This window comes from Bemisia tabaci, chromosome 3 (genome assembly GCF_918797505.1).
Source record: "Bemisia tabaci chromosome 3, PGI_BMITA_v3".
Classification (NCBI taxonomy): domain Eukaryota; kingdom Metazoa; phylum Arthropoda; class Insecta; order Hemiptera; family Aleyrodidae; genus Bemisia; species Bemisia tabaci.
The window spans coordinates 36,311,755-36,328,781 of record NC_092795.1 but is presented as its reverse complement, the minus strand read 5'-3'; the positions used below and the strand labels follow the sequence as shown (position 1 = coordinate 36,328,781).

The 17,027-nt window shown below is 40.1% G+C and overlaps 1 protein-coding gene across 4 annotated transcripts in view; it reads left to right on the top strand.

Annotated features, from left to right (window-relative positions):
- The window catches only part of sfl (N-deacetylase and N-sulfotransferase sfl), a 172,107-nt gene that overhangs the window by 142,418 nt on the left and 12,662 nt on the right, over positions 1-17,027 (top strand). For all 4 annotated transcript variants that reach the window (XM_072298282.1, XM_072298283.1, XM_072298285.1 and 1 more), the window contains 8 exons: positions 7,429-7,847; positions 8,932-9,184; positions 11,192-11,386; positions 11,839-12,042; positions 12,637-12,879; positions 13,369-13,554; positions 14,319-14,447; positions 15,188-15,370. In XM_072298282.1, coding sequence (XP_072154383.1) covers positions 7,519-7,847; positions 8,932-9,184; positions 11,192-11,386; positions 11,839-12,042; positions 12,637-12,879; positions 13,369-13,554; positions 14,319-14,447; positions 15,188-15,370 — 1,722 coding nt within the window. In that variant the 5' untranslated portion in view covers positions 7,429-7,518. The remainder of the gene's footprint in view (positions 1-7,428; positions 7,848-8,931; positions 9,185-11,191; positions 11,387-11,838; positions 12,043-12,636; positions 12,880-13,368; positions 13,555-14,318; positions 14,448-15,187; positions 15,371-17,027) is intronic.

Genomic DNA, 17,027 nt, shown 5'->3' with positions numbered 1-17,027 from the left:
AGCGCGCCTTCAATTTATGAATATGTAACTTGGACAGCCGTAGAGCACGATTAGTCGTATCCACGATTATCGCAGATCAGAGTGCGGATCCTGCTAGGATTTAACGCTGCGCGATCAGAAAAAAAATCAGCGCGCGCTCAGGTTTTTTTCTTTCTTTTTTTATTTTCTTAAAATATCCAACTTATACAGCTTTCGAAGAGGAACAGTTGCTTCGCATGAAGGTAACAACTTGCGAAAAGATTGTTGCTACAGTCTGTTTAACGCCAGACCATACTTTTATGCTTTCACGCGCTAAAAACAACGCACCACGGCATCTTTTGAGAATTCATTTCACAATTCTTTGCTTTTCATTTTCCATTATATTTTCCCTCCCCCTCTTCCTACAGTTTTTTTTTGCGAACTTTCATTATGTCGCTCTTTGAAAAAGCCTCCCGATGATGTCGCGTTGCGACGTCCTTGTCAAAACGCACATGTCGTTTTGCATATTTTACGAATGTACTTGAGTCCGAACACTGCACTGCCTTGCTAAGGAGAGCACCGTATTAACATTCTCATGTTGCCAAATTTTCCCCAGATAAATATTTACTTACAAGAAAAGTTTTTACGAAGTTTTTAGATTCCTCGCATCTCCTCATTTCCTGCCTTATTCCTTCAAGGAGCTCTGACAGCTGGAAGGAGCTCTGGCAGGATCGCTCTCAGTGGCGGTTGGGTGTCGCAAAGCGCACAGAAGCGGTATAAGAGCGACTTGTTAGTTAGTTAATTAGTTAGTTTTAGATTCCTAAGTTTAAATTATGAAAAAAAAATGTGAGAAATATTTAAGGAAAGTATACCTCATTTGTCGGGAAAATTCGGATTTTTTAAAGAGTTGACAACGTCTGAATGCACATACGGTGTTCTTCGTCAGCACGGCTCTGCACCACAGTAGAGTACATATATTGAGAGAATATGGCCACTGGTGTTCCCACCTCCGATTGGCTCAGCCATCTTAGGCTGAATGGAGCCCTTAGGACCCAAAAATGGCGGACGCCATAAATTAATGTAATGCAAAAACTCAAAATGTAGTTTTCTTTGCTTATCGTAACGAGAAATTTACTCAAATGTACTATTGCGACTTCTTTACATATTTTTAAGGCTAATCGTGTGCAATTTTTGAGAAAAATTATCGTGGATGTAGTAAGGTTGGCAGCAAGTGCGATTGGTGATAACCGTCAAAAGTTGGCAATGACCCCCCTCCCATCGACAAAAACAAAACAAAGCACCGCCATTTTTGGGTTCTCAGCCTCTCCATAGGGCCCAGTGGCCATACTCTCTCAATATACGTACTTTATGGCAGGATCGCTATCAGTGGCGGTTGGGTGTCGCAAAGCACACAGAAGCGGTATAAGAGCGACTTGTTAATTAGTTAGTTAGTCTTAGATTCCTAAGTTTAAATCATGGAAAAAAAAATTGTGTGAAATATTTAAGGAAAGTATACCTCATTTGTCGGGAAAATTCGGATTTTTTGCAAGAGTTGACAACGTCTGAATGCACATACGGTGTTCTTCCTGAGCACGGCTCTGCACCACAGCGGCAACGTCGTCGCGAGGGACACTTAAGCGACCGAGGACGTCGCGAATATGTACACGCGCAAGCGAGGGTGTCGCGATTCTCGAGTATTTAATCACTCCTCTGTCTTTCCTTCTTTTGTGTATCATCTCGCCTCCGGCGTCCCCACCCTCTTCCTCCATCTCTTTTCAATTTCCCGCTCGCCCTCCCTCATATTTCGTCGCTAATATCCTCGAGAATGCATCTTGTTGATCACAAAAGAAAAACTTTTCGCGCAACTTCCACACTTTATGAACTCGGGGCCGCCTCCACTCCCGCTCCCGGTATGTCTGCCAGCTGGAGAATTCTGTTTTACGTTCCCCCGGCGAGATTTACGCTCGGGTCCCGGGAAATCTGACCGGTCCCGGAGCGCCGTTTAAAATACGCAGCTGCTGCCGGCAATTCGCAACAGCTTTGCAGCCGAAGTTCGCGCGGCTCCGGCGAATTTCGAGCAGCTTTTCTTGGAAGTGTGATGGAGGTCATTTTTCTTCGGGGAAAAGGTTGGGGAAAATCAAATATCCAAGTCCTCTTCGTACTCAAAATTGGACGCCCGAGGCACTACGTTACGGAGAAAATTGATCGTAAGGTACGTTTTCTTAGGGTAGTCAAGGACTTCCTGGAAAACTCGAAGAATTGTGAGTTTCGAGTAGTAAGCTTATCATCTCAATGACTAATCGCATCTGAGTTGTGAAGCTGCATTTTATTGTTATTGTTGTTGTTGCATCCACCCCTGAGATCACGAGGCCTGCATATCCTCAGAATAAACTTGATAAACTTTTGTGCGATTTGGAACCTTTCACTCATCTCCGATTCTTTTTTGTTCTTTAGGACATTGGTCTTAATATAACGATATTTTTTTTTTATTTAACGAGCGAAAATGAATCTGCCGATACTATTGCCTTAACAAGTTTTAAAGCCCTTTAGATTTTTACTTGCAAATTCTTGTAAATTATTTTCCTTTTGTATAATTGTCGGTTTGGTACAAGTTGGCACTCAAAATCAAGGGAGAAGCGTTTCCAGCTGCCTACAAATTACTTCGATTTGTCAGATCAGTCAAATCTTCCTCTGAACAATATTTAGCAGTAACGTAAAATTTGAAATAATTTCTGTGTTTAACTCATAGGAACACACATGCATCTTCTTTGTGTGTACGTAAGTAAGAACATTTTTACGTATACATCTTCTTTGTACGTACATCAATAAGAAAATACGTATAATAGATGGATCTGCATTAAAGTGAAATTTAAACCTCGTTTGAACCACCTGGACCTCTACCTCAAACACCATCACTCAATTTTCTATCTCAACCATCACTCGAAGAAGTTTGAACGGACTAGGCGGTGTGAACACACTGAACAGCCCTATCTTTCAGGTCGCAAAATGCGGAATCCATGTGCAGGAGGAGAAACCGTAGTAGAAAACTGTCGTGAAAACTTAGTCCCATTACCGCGCACAACTGTTGATGTAACAAAGCAATCCAAGGGAGGATTCTCCGTAATTTTGTCTGGGTCTCCGAAAGCTCAACTTCCTACCCAAGTTCCAGCGCCCCCCCTCTCCCCCCGCGGCCGGAACCCTCGCGAACCTACCACTGTCTTCCGGCAGCGTTTGTTTTGTTTCAGACGTTTTGCAAGTGTGTCGGTGCGCGCACGCACACAAGGGCGCACGGCGCTAATCGTTCCCTCCCAGAGTTGCCGGATGGTGCCACGATTAAACCACGTTTTTCATTCGGGATAATGTTGCGTTGGGTATTTCGTCGCGCACTCGGGCAACCATGGTCGTTTCCCGCGCAGTTCGAACAAAGGAAGCCCCGGCGGGTTTTCTCGGGCGGGTTTTTTGTTTGCTTTTTCGTTTTTTGTTCTTTTGCCCGCGCTCTTCGACCCCGCGTGTGTCGTTAGCGCAGACATTGCTGTCGAAACACGCTTTAATTCGTCGGGAGTAGCGTGTTTGTGATCGAAAGCTCCGCTGTTACCGATTCGAGAAGAAATCATGAGGTTTTTTTTATATTTTCCTGGAAGAGTATTCAATAACGCAAGCAGCTTTTCTGCGAAATGGTGGAATCCCCTATCTCAAACTGTAACATGGAAAAATGCACAAAAAACTACTTTTGAAAAGGTATCCATTATCTGCCGGTGTGGATTATTTTCAGCCTCGAAGATCATTGGCACAAAGCAGAATTCAACGGATGGAAATTTTTGAAACTTTAAAAACATATCATTAAAATTTTCCCAAATTCTGCACGGAGAAAAAAACTTCGTGCGTGGGACCCGAAGTTTAGGTCATATGGATCTCTGAAGTTTTCGGATTGAGCATATGAGCATATCTGAACACCTTAGGTCCAGCTGCTGAGGTTTGGATCACACATCTGAAACTTCAGTTCTTACATCTGAAGTACTTCGGTTTTCACATCCGAAAAACTTCGGTTCTCACATCCGAAAAACTTCGGTTCTCACATCTGAAGTACTTCAGATGTAAGAAATGGAGTTTCAGATGTGTGATCCAAACCTCAGCAGCTAGACCTAAAGTGTTTAGATGCTCAATCCGAAAACTTCAAAGATCCATATGACCTAAACTTCGGGTCTCACGCACGAGGTTTTTTTCTCCCTGTGACTGTGGTAAATTTGGGTCCAGATCTGTTCTTTCTCGACAAGCGCGCGCAGTTACAATGTATATTTGTTTCATATGGATCCAGACACATCGAATAGGAGCGTAACGGTGGTCCAGGCTTCCCCCAGAAAATTTTCGAAATTTTTTAGCATTTACTATGCAATTTGGATGAATTTTGTCATGAATAATTAGCAAATACAAGAGTTGTTACTTCTTCTTTCCTTCTTTTCTCCCTTCCTTCTTCCTCCTTTTTTGGGTCGACCCGGGGGGGAGGGTGCGTCTCCTAGGCCCTTCTTCTTGATCCGCGGCCCTCCTAGAATGATTTTTCTGTTTCTTTTTTTCTGTAGAGACCTCAAGGATTTCAAAATATCAACTCTTGCCGAATCCCGCGAACTTGTCCTGGTTGTCTAACCAACCTATCCCTTCTTCTTGTCGGCAGGAAAGTCTGGCAACCTTTGAAGCGCGAACTTTCCACCTCTCTAGCGAGCAGTTTTTTGTGCGAGCAAGAGAGCTTCATTTTGAACCGTGGGTGATTCTTCGAGACAGGCCCCTCCCGTGCCCTGTGACCAGCTCCCGGGGGCCCTTTTCAAAAGGAACGCGAACCCCCGCCGCGCCGCGTCGCACGGTGGATCGAGTCAATTAGAGAGGTCGGACATGAAATTTTTGAGTGAAACTACAAACGTTGATGTCTAATTCGTCCCATTTTGAATTTTAAGGGGTGCTTCTAGAGGAAAATTTCATGTGGAAATCACCTTTTAGAACCTCAAAGTTCTGAATAAGCGGAGTTATAAGCGTTTTAAATTTCCGAATTTTGTCCGACATCTCCTATCAACTCTATCTACTGTGCGCCGAAGCGAGATGCGCTAACCGCCCCGTGAATGCAAAGCGCAGCTCGCGAACGAAACCCCTGTTAAGCGTGCGTTTTTAAGAGCACTCGGCAAAGTGCTCGGGAATCGACCCCTTCCCAATTGGCTTGTTATTTATCCTGCGGATGGTGTATTGTTCTCATTACTTCAAGAGGTTATCCGCGGAAAGTTCTCTCGTAAAATTGCAACGTAGGGTTCTTAGTCAAGGGGGAACACGGTGGACTGACCGTAGGGTCTCTTATCAGTTGCCGTTAGTTTATCACTTACCTCGTTTTTCAATGGAGATGTTGCATGTGTGAGGGTTTTGCGATTTGACCATTGATTCTTATGTAAAAGTTTGCGAGAAACACGATGGTACCACTGGTTTTCTCGGAAATCATCTCCCAAGCTCAAGAAAAGCTCTCAAGTTGAGGCAAAAATGGAGGGGATATCCCACCCTACCCTGGGAGTCCACCTCTACATCAAAACAAACTCTCCATGCAAAGATAGGGAGCAAATACATTGACAGGACTGCCACTTTATTTGGGGACTCCAACACTGAAAACACGGCATCACTTCTAATGTATTTGCTACCTATCTTTGCATGGATAGTTGTTTTGATGTAGAGGTGGGCTCTCAGGGTAGGGCGGGATATCCCCTCCATTTTGGCCTCACTTTGAGAGCTTTTTTTGAGCTTTGGCGATGATTTCAGAGAAAAGCAGTGGCACCATTGTGTTTCTCGTGAACTTTTACATAAGAATCAACGATCAAATCGCAAATTCCTCACACATGCAACATCCCCATTGCAACCACCCGTGTCCATCAATAGGATCGCTCCATTTTTTTTTATTCTTCTTTGTCTGTAGCTTCGTCTATCAATCACAATAATCAGCCCACAGGTCTAAATTATTATTTTTTTTTTTAAACTCGAGTGAAAGACAGGCGGTCTTTTTCCAGTTCCCTGTGGTGATTGTCAGGAGGCCAAGCTCGGTTCCGATCGACCCTGTCCCACTGAAGCTACAAGCTAGATGCCGGCGTGGCATTCCGGTTGTTGGAGCAAATAGCATTAAAATTGTTGGACGCGCCTCGGTTGGCGGGCGCCCAAGAACGACGCTCTACCACCTGTCTCCCGCGCGGCCGAGTTGAGCGCCGTCGTTCCGCACTGCACTAACTTATGTCGTTTCGCTATATTGCGACTTTCAACTTTCTTCTTCTTCTTTTTTAATCTCGGGATATGATAACAACCTGTCGTCCGCTCTGTCGCCTCACCTTAAAATAGTATGACCGGTACCATTCCCTTTGCTCCTTTTTATGACCTGGATGTTCATAATTTTTTACGTCTTTTGAAACTTGAAAGGAGTAGTGTAATTTCATCTTCTTGTCAAGCTATTATGCCGAAACTCATAAATGGCCCTTCTACGTAGTTCAAATTTATCTTAGAGGTCCTTAAAATCATAGCGATTGAAGTAGTTTCAAAGCTAAAGGCCTATAGATAAACTCGTCGATTAATCGCCGCGAGTGTAAGACGAAAGCCAGGGGAGAGCCTTGATTTCGATTTATCGACGTCAATGGATCTAAATCAAGGCTCTCCATAGGCTTTCGTCTTTCACTCGCGGCGATTAATCGTCGTGTATATCTAGGCCTTGAGCTGATATCTAACGTAGCTTTTGAAAAGAGACGAATTCGAATTTTAGTAAAATTTAATCTAGTAACCGCTCCAATCGATTTTAACATAAAGTAGGTATGATTTTCTTTTTCTTCCTTTTCTTCCTTTTCCTCTTCTTCTTCTTCCTCTAAGATGAACACCGAGAGAATTGATTTGGGTTGAACTAGCGCTAGTAAGCACTAGAAGGGCGGCCATAGCTAGTGGTAGGCAGCCAGAGACAGCAAAGATGCCCCTTGGCTAAAAAGCACCATTGGAGAATGGAGATTGAATTCTGGTGTAATGATCAATTTTCTATTTCTAGATCCATCAAAAATTGTTCTAGACCAATTTTTTCCTCCTAATTTTGTATTTGACTAGTTACAAATCTACTATTACGCCAGCTTCATTAGCAGCAAAACTGATTACATTTTACCTTGTTTCTGATCGCATCTGCAACTCTCATCGTAGCACTTCGTTTGTAGGTCTAGTGTTATGGACGAAAAGCGTTCTACTGAGTGGCCAAACGTGAAGTGTTCTGAAACTGAGAACGCCTTCATTCGTGGAGTTCTGCAATATCAACTCAGGAATGTTTGAGAAAGAACGCCTTCATTCGTGAAGTTCTGCAATATCAACTCAGGAATGTTTGAGAAAGAACGCTTTCATTCGTGAAGTTCTGCAATATCAACTCAGTAATGTTTAAATAGTGGCCTATCAACGAGTTTCTAACATGGATGCTTTTGTGTGTTTCAGGTGAAGGCGGCTAGGGCGCCTTGGGGCTTGAGGGCGGGGCGCTAGGGGGCGGGCGGCCCCGGGCATGCCCTGGCCCCGGCCCCAGCCCCGATGCACGGGAAGTTGCGGCTGCCGTTCCGGCCGCCCTCGGTGAAGCGCTGCGTGGCGGCGCTCTCGCTCCTGTGCTGCGCCTCCATGCTCTACTGCGCTCGCCACCTATCATCGCCATGGGCGGCCTTCTCGCGGCCCGACACCCACCTGGAGCCGGCCGTTCACTGCGCCGGCGCCTCCGAGCTCGGCCGCCTCCTCCCGGCCGCCGCCCACGACCACCGCAGCGACGCCCGCCTCCGCATCGACCCCAAGGTCCTTGTCTTCGTCGAGACCACCTACTCCCGCCTCGGCAAGGAGATCGCCGAGCTCCTCGTCCATAACCGAATCAAGTAAGTACTCTCATCGGCCTGGACCTCCAGAGACGGCTCCAGCCATCATCAAAATTGATCATTGGTCATTGATCATTGAGAGTGATGGACAAAGCAATAGACAAAAAAGATAAGAGAGATATGGAGGAATCCTATTGGTGGATGCGTATGGTTGCAATGGACAAAAAAGGCAGATAATAGACTAACTAACGGCTACCCATGAGAGACCCTACAATTAGTCCATCATTTTATCCATTTGTCTATAGAAAGCACCCATTTCAATCAATAGGATCCTACTACACCGTCCTCTGTTTTTCTGTATGCAGCCCCTAGGCACCACAGAGGCCAATGGTTAAGACCTCAATCAAAATACACAGTGAAGATAGAACCTCTCAGACCGAAGCTGAGATTTCCCAGACTTTACTGGGCCGAAGGTCTATTTATTGTGTTGAATACGCACGCATGACACTGTATGCGGTATAATTTTTCCTAGACCCAGTTTTAATAAAGTCAAAATGGGTTTCTCGAAATTTCCCGATTCCGAAACAAGTTTCAAACATTGACCGAGCCTCAGATAATCGGTGATTAGAGGTATAACCACCCGAGTCCCAAGTTTCATGAACCTAGTAAAAACAGCTAAAGGACCAAGAGACTTTGGCTTAGCAGGACGTAGTGTAGTCGTCAGAAGGGTTTGTAGGATCAAAATATATAGTGACTTTAGTCTAATTTACGAGGTAAAACCAATGAGAGGATAATCAACCCTTATGTGCCGACCGAGTCTGAAAGACTCGATTGTGAAGGTCGGAGGACTAAATTCAAGTAGCTTCCAGTGAAATTTGAGTATGATTAAGTTTCTTTGAGGTCCTTGGTCAATCCATCGATCGAACTGAGGAAAGCTCTGGAACAAATGATTCAGACACCTAGGAAAGGCTGAGGATCAAAAGCTGTTAGAATTAGGTGGATGAAGCGAAGATCCGAGAAATAGAAAAAGGGGGAGAATATTTAAGTGGAATTAAAAATATAGTGCATTCAGAAGTTCATAATTTATCATTTATTGAGTTATATATGATATCTTGTCTTACTGTGGATGTGTTTCGTGTCACAGGTACAAAGTAGAAGTAGCAGGAAGATCACTTCCTGTTCTGACTTATCTGGACAAAGGCCGCTATGGAGTCATCGTGTTCGAGAACATCAACAAGTACCTGGAAATGGATAAATGGAATAGAGATCTGCTCTACAAGTATTGTCGGGAGTACAGTGTGGGAATTATTGCTTTCACCCCATCCAGAGAGCTGACCGTTGAAAATGAAAAACTCCGCGGCTTTCCTCTTTATATATCCAATAATCTCAAGTTAAAGGTATGTTATCTACTCATTAATTTATTTAATTATCTATTTGTGCAAGTTTGCCATAAAACTTCTCAATTATAGTATAGAATAAAATGATTTTTTCATTTTAGTTTTTCCTTTTTTATCATTTTTTAGAGGGACCTTCCTTTCCCCAAGCGCGTAAATCTCACTTTTCTATTAGATCTACTGCATTTGCTGTAGTTATCTTTTCCTGAGCATTTCTTTACTTTCTCAAACCTGCACACTGCACTAATTAAGTCCAATTTGTCCAATTTTTTAGCAGGGTATGAGTAATTTTATGAAATGATTTTGAACTTAATTTCATAGATTTTCTAGATTTTGCTTTAAGTATCTTACATCAGCATAAGAAAACTTCTTTTTTTGACCAATGTACTATCCACTTTGGAGAGGAATGAAAATGCAGTCAGAATGGCTTTTTTGTTTCTTTCCTTTTTTCCCCTATCAAGTATGAACAATTGCTCATTTTTTCTATCGGAGCACAGGGCTGGATTAAGGGGGTGGAGGATGGCCACATGGGCCGCGGGCCGCGGCCCATGGCGGCAAAATTAGGGGGCGGCAAATTTTGCAATTTTTTTAAATGCAGGTACAAAAAAATCGGATTCAGAAAAAAATTACAAACAAGAAAAGGTGACAAAATCTCTCATTTCCTGAGAGTTCATTAATTTCTAATTTTGTCGTATTTCGGTGATACAAGACTGCGCACCTTTAATTAGTTGAGTTAAGAGAGAAACTAAACACGTAATTTGGCCTGCGCGGCTCAAAGAGAAATGATGACGAGGACTTGAGATGAAAAGGAGTAGCCCTTGACGCGGCGGTCGGCATGTAACACATATTAGCGCCTACGAGACTGCATGAATACTTCACGCATTGCGTCAAACTCAGTACGGTCAACAGCGGTCGGCGCGGCGTGAAACGCACAGTGCCTACAAGACTACATGAATACTTCACGCATTGCGCCAAACACAGTGTGGTCAGCGCGGCACGGCGGCGGAAGTTAAAATGATTAAACCACATTTATGTTTGTTCTTTCTTAACTTTTTAGTTAATTTCTTTCAAATGAAATGCCTTGTCCCCACAGAGATAGTTTACGGAACTGAACTTTCGCGCGAAGTTCTGTGAACTTTTGCTAGTAGTGCTGACAGGGCTTACGCAAAAAATGTGTCCAACACAAGTGAACGCGTCTTATGCACCCTTCTCCTTCCGGCACGTTCACTTGATGGTTTTTATTGATGTTTCAAAATGAATGAGAAGAGGGCGGCAAAATACAGGCGACCCATGGGCGGCAAGTTGGTAAATCACCATGTTGGACCATCAAGTACTCAATTCTGACCGAATATGAATCTGATGGTCTCAACTGAAATCAGCATAACTTCAGACTTTGCATAATTTCTTATCATGTTTTATTCTTTCAACAAAGAAATTATCACGATTCTGGCTTGAAATTGAGTGAGTATAATATTCATGAGCCAGGTCAAGTGTACAGAAAGATTCCAGGCATTATGTTGTTAGGCTCTCTTTTAGGAAAATAAAATTATAGAGGAAATTAGACAACGTGAAATAATATGCAGGTTTAATTCGGGCAATTCTACACTTTGAAAGTCTGCATACATATAGTTCAAATCAAGACTTGCTCAATTAAGTTTTTCTCAGATGTACTTGGGTATATATCAAACTTAAAAGTATTAATGCTTTGTAAGGAAGCACAAATTCGATTATTGAAATCTGCATGAAAGAAGATTTGAATCCGTGAATTCACCTTATTTTTTACTTTAAATGCATTTACTGTTCTTACGGTTGGATGGTGGAAATTTTCCTTATTCCTCAATACAATACCCTAAAAAGTCATGAGGGAGTAACATCTAATACATGATCGACCGTATTTAATCTCTCAGTTAGCATATCTAATATCTTTATCTCCTTGTCTCCTTGTCATTCTGCCCCATTAGCAGGCTAATTTTTTCTTTAAGCTCTGATCTAATTCCATGAATTTTCCAGGATGCTGGATTAAACGCTGCCTCTACAATTCTACGATTAACTCGAGCTGGAGAAACTGCGTGGGGTCCTTTGCCAGGTAACGATTGGACAATTTTTCATGCCAACCACTCAACTTATGAAACTCTAGCCTGGGCAGTCAACAACACATATCCCCATGAAGACAAGCTGGGTTTGCCTCTAACAACAGTTGTACAGGTAGGAATTCAATCAGAATTGGTTCCTTTTCCTCTTTTCAATTTTCCATGGATTCAATTTTTGTTCAGTTATGAGTTATGACACGTCTGTAGTGCATTGGAAAACCTGGTAAACCTAGTTTTGACCGTAGAATGAGAGTGATATAAAGTATCATTAAAATAATGAAGATGCATACATTCTGAAAGTGTATTTTCTGCCTTCAAATTAACCAAAATGTCTCGGACTAAAGATGTACTTAAGGACAGTGATTTATTGAAAAAAAAAGAATTGTAAAAAATCACTACCTTATTTAACTGTGAAAATGCCATTATTAACCAACTTAAGCAGAACTCCAAGATATATACCAATAATTATTCAAGTATTGTTTTATCGTAAGTAATTCAGAGTTTTGAAAGCATTACTCCCGAAAGCACTTCCATCCAATATTATACTTATTGTGTTTCGGTTTTCAGGATCATGGAACCTACGACGGAATTCAAAGGGTATTTTTTGGGTCAGGACTGAAATTTTGGCTGCACAGGTTACTTTTTCTAGATTGTTTGTCCTATCTAAGTCATGGCCAGCTCAGTTTAAGCCTGGATCGGTTGATCTTGATAGATATAGATGATATCTTTGTCGGGGAACGCGGCACAAGGTTATGGCGGGAAGATGTTGTTGTAAGTATCCATTTATATTATCAGCTTAATATTTTTTATATTCTCACTACTGTTTTACCCAAGGCAGTGAGGTTTGGCAGTCGAGGAACAGATTTGAGGAAATCCAGAGGGCAACTGAAATAGAAAATTATCAGAGGTTCACAGAGGTTTTGCTGAGAGAGAATGTTTGTAATGAACAAGGGCGTAAAATAATAAAGGTTGAGAATGACACTGTGTATATTTGAACTAAAAAATAAATGTCAAATTGTTCAAGGGAAATTAACTTGAGTTGTTTTCGAGACTAATATTTTTCCAAAGAATTTGTTGTCTTTGGCCTTAGTCCATCCAGCTCCACAGAAAACTTCCTTTTTCCAATTTTGACTGACCTTTTCAAGATTGATTTACTATGCAAAATAAAGTGTAGTTTTTGTAACAACCATATTATTGACCTCTCATACCCTCTAAATACTTTTCATAAAGGCTTTAGCATGAGGAACAAGATAAATAAAATTATGTGCTGTATGTTCTTGCATGAGAAAAAAGAGTTGAGAAACATGCCTTTTTCCGAGAGGATTCTTAGTGAATTTTTGTAAATTTTTGTTTTCTTCCAACCAGGCAATATTGGAAACTCAAGAAAGGATGCAGAAAATGATACCAGGATTCAAATTCAATCTAGGCTTTTCTGGGAAATATTTCCACCATGGAACGCCAGAGGAAAATGCTGGAGACGACATGATTCTGGAGAACGTCCACAAGTTTTCATGGTTCAGTCACATGTGGAATCACCAACAGCCACATTTGTATGAAAACCAGACCCTTCTAGAGATTGAAATGACTCTTAACCGGAACTTTGCCAGAGTAAGGATCATCAGTAAATAACATCTCCACATCTAATCCACTTTAATAGGGCTATATACATACTTGCCCTTCCCCCTTTCAATCTAAATCTTCCCTTTTTGAGACTTATGGCTTCCCTAGAGCCTCTAAAAAGTCCTGCAGGCAAGCAGTATGGGTCAAATTTTTGGAATTTTGAATAATCCTCAACGGTTTCCCAACTTGCTGCAGAGAGAAGACTTTCAGGAAACCACTTTTCGAAGTAGGAGACTAGGATGAACCGTATTTAATAAAGCGAAAAATACTTCAGGAAAGGGGAAAAAATTCTGGAATCTTCACCTTAAAATTTGCTTCATTTTACTCAAAAAACAGATCATTGCACCATTTTAAGGATAGTCATAATTTTAGCATAATTTTGTATTCACTGGATCAAGAAAAAATTTTCCTAGGAAGTTGAGGAACTAAATATGCGATTGATTGGATTAAAGCTATCTCTTTTTTTAACGTTCGCAGGCACACAATATCCCAGTTGATTCTGGCTACTCAGTTGCTCCTCATCACTCAGGTGTTTACCCAGTTCATGAGCCTCTCTACACTGCATGGAAGCGGATTTGGAATATCAAAGTGACCTCGACAGAGGAATATCCACATCTCCGGCCAGCTCGACTAAGGCGCGGTTTCATTCATCGGAACATCATGGTAGGTTTGCCAAAGTTCTTTCTTCTTTGTAGCAATCAGTCAGATCTTTTGTATATTTAAAGAAATTGTACTTAGTGTATTCCATAAATACTGGGATTGATGCTTGGTTTCAAAAGCTTCTTCACTCATTGAGCCAACCTTCTGATTTCAATCAATTGCTTTTTCCTTCATCACTCTAATGAAAACATTGCCAGCTCAATATGTAGCCTAGTTTTCAAAATTCAGTATCAGTGACAGGTATTCATGAGACAGCCTTTGTATGAATGAACTAAAGAATGCAAATCAAAAGGAAAAAGAAGGTAGCAGAAAATTTCTCACTTTATATTTCTATTCTCTTTTTCTTTTCTGTTTTTTTGACAGCTCTAAGGAAAACTTGAAAATGAGGCAGTAAAGATTCCACCCTCTAATTATAGGTTTCAACATTGGTTTCTGAAAAACTTACATGGCTGCATATTTTACAATACAAGAGTCTTTCGAGAAATAGACAGTTTTGGAATTTTTGATAACTGTAGAAGTCTCTCCAAGATATTTTGGATGTTTCCATCATCTTAACTTGAAATAACAAATCTGTTCCTCTCTTTAACAGGTGCAACCAAAGAGACCATACTATTGAAGGCATACCAAGATACTAAGAAAAGAATGGATAATGCGTTTAAAAGCGTGGAATATTCTTTGGAATGTGGGAGTTGCTTACTCTATGAGCTCTACTGAACCCTCATCTGCTCAAAAATTAATTATTTTGCATGTATTTCCTCATTTTTCAGGTGATTCCAAGGCAAACTTGTGGCCTCTTTACTCACACAATTTTCATTAAAAGTTTTCCTGGTGGAAGAGCTAAACTTGATGAATCCATTCAAGGAGGAGAACTCTTCCAAACAATTGTTTATAATCCTGTAAGTAGCATAATTTTACATTTTTTTCACTAATTAATTACTCTTTTCCCCCATTGCTTAGGGTCAGAACTTGTTGAGTACGATCAGAAGAAAATAGCAAATAAAAATAGCTCAGCTGATTATTATACCTACCTTGGAACACCAGTCGTGTAACGGGTTTGAGTATGACAAATTTATTATTCAAGAATATCCACTTACTACAGTAGACGCTATTAATGGCACCTCACAGAAAAGTGATATATATTGATTTTTTCGCATTGGTAGCATTGAAAGAGGTTATGCCAATGTTATTTTTTGGATCCAATTCGATATAATGGAGAATCCCTATGATGACGTCGCCACTAATAGCGTCTATAGTCGGAACATCTGGAATGTTTTTAAAATTAAAAATTTGAATATTGCAAAAAGTAAGCAGTTATATAAAAAAATATTTTTATCTTGAACTAAGGAGAAAAACATGGTTTACCCAAGAGAATCTAAGAGAAATTGGAACCCCTTTAGTCTTTTATCAGGGGATGGAGTTGAGTTGAGACCCTGAAAATCAGGGATGTATGCATGAGCGTAATTGAGAATTTTAGACACCATGCTCTGACATTATCACAGCCTTCATCATGCTCTTTCATTAGCCTTCCTTTAGATTTTACAAGAATCTTCGATCTGTACTATCAAATATATAATTAATGAATTTCATTCAAGTGTGTACATTTAAATTTGATGCAGCATTAACTTTTTCTTTTTAGATCAATGTATTTATGAGTCATATGTCCAACTATGGGAATGATCAACTTGGTTTGTACACTTTTGAGTCTGTGATAAAATTCCTGCGATGTTGGACGAATCTCAACATCACCTCTGCTCCTCCTACAACAATCGCTGAAAAATATTTTCGGCTGTATCCTGAGGAAAAGGATCCTATTTGGGGGGTAAGTACAATTATGTACATATAATAGTGTCAGAAATTCAATAGCAAATGATTAATTATGGTTGACTTACGCTGAAAATTGGCCATTGCCAGGGTTGGTTTGCCTATTTCCTTCTCAAGTTTAAAGTTATGGCTTTTGTCTATTTAGGCTCATCCATAAATTAAGCAAAGCACTGAGCATTATTAAATTGTATGCACGGAAAGAAAAATAGTAAAGAGCATTATTTAAGAATACATGTGTGAATTTCCCTCAAAATCAGAAATTTTTTTTCTGACAAAAAAGCACCAAATTCTTGTTAAGCACCACAGTTGAATGTACGGCTTTTTGGCTCCAGTATTATATTAAAAATGCATACTTTGCACTAGTTTTGATAACTCAGAATATCACTCAAGCTCAACTTATGTCACTTTAAAATTGTTTCACATCGGTAGTGAAGTTGCATACAGTTCCAAAACAACATGCTCCCCAAGTATAATAAAAGTTAAAAACAGGGACTCTATTATCTTAATATCTAATTTGAAAAATAGAATGAAATTGTGAATCAACCACTGTACTAATTGCGAGGGGCGTTGGTTCATTTGAAAGGTGTTGTTCTCAATGCTTCGGGAAAACTATAAATTATTTTCTGGGGTTCGTCCCCGATTTTTAAATCCCTAAAAGCTCATAAATTGGATGAGGGGAAGTGGGGTTTTTTGTTTTTTGTTTTCCGGAAAAGTTTTGTTGCTACGCATCTTACTTTACTGTTTGCTGTCTTTTTATCAGCTGTTTTCATTCAACAATCATCATTAAGTGAGGTTACTTCCAACACTCAACTGCCATCAACTTACATTTTTCTTTTCCCGCGTTTTTTTTTTTTTTTTTTTTACGGTTTTTCATGATTGGTTCCATCTTTTTCCTATTGCCAATTTTTCCTCATTAAGTCAATAACCTCCAAGTTTTTTTTCTCATTGTGAGGCGCCCTATCCAAAGTCAACTGAATACATATATTTTAGATTGTTGTTAAAATACCAATAAAAAAAAAAAAAAAAAAAAAAAAAAAAAAAAAAAATTTCCGATCAGAACTTTTCACGCTGTTTCTTTTCAATGTGTATAAATATGTTTATTATTAATTTCCATTTTCATTTCATCCTTTTTCTTCTGATTTATTTTTTTTAATTTAAAAATTGAGCTTTTCAGTTATGATTTTGTTAAAATAATAATAATTTTTACTAATTTTAATTTTAAATTTAACAGTTGTTATGAGTGAAATTTTCAATGACCGAGGCGGTCGTCCTCCAAAACGTGGTCGCGTTTTCCAGAATTCTTTGCATGTTCGTTTAGTGAAGCAAGAACTTAACTCTGTTATTAGTATAGAAAATCAAAGTTTCATTTCTTCATTTCGGAAGTATAAAATTGATGATCAGAACTTTGATGAAAATTTTGTTACCAAATTTTCAGTCGGTTCAATGAATATAATTTGTCATCATTGTGATGCTCGCCATTTTCAGGGTGAAATGTCCAATGGTCATTTTAATAACTGCTGCCAAAATGGCTTAATTTCTTTACCGAGTATTCGGACAAATACCGATTTGAAATCATTATTTTTATATTCTCCAAATTTCATAAAGCATATCAGAAAGCTAGGAACATACATGGGTAATAAACAACTGACTTATAT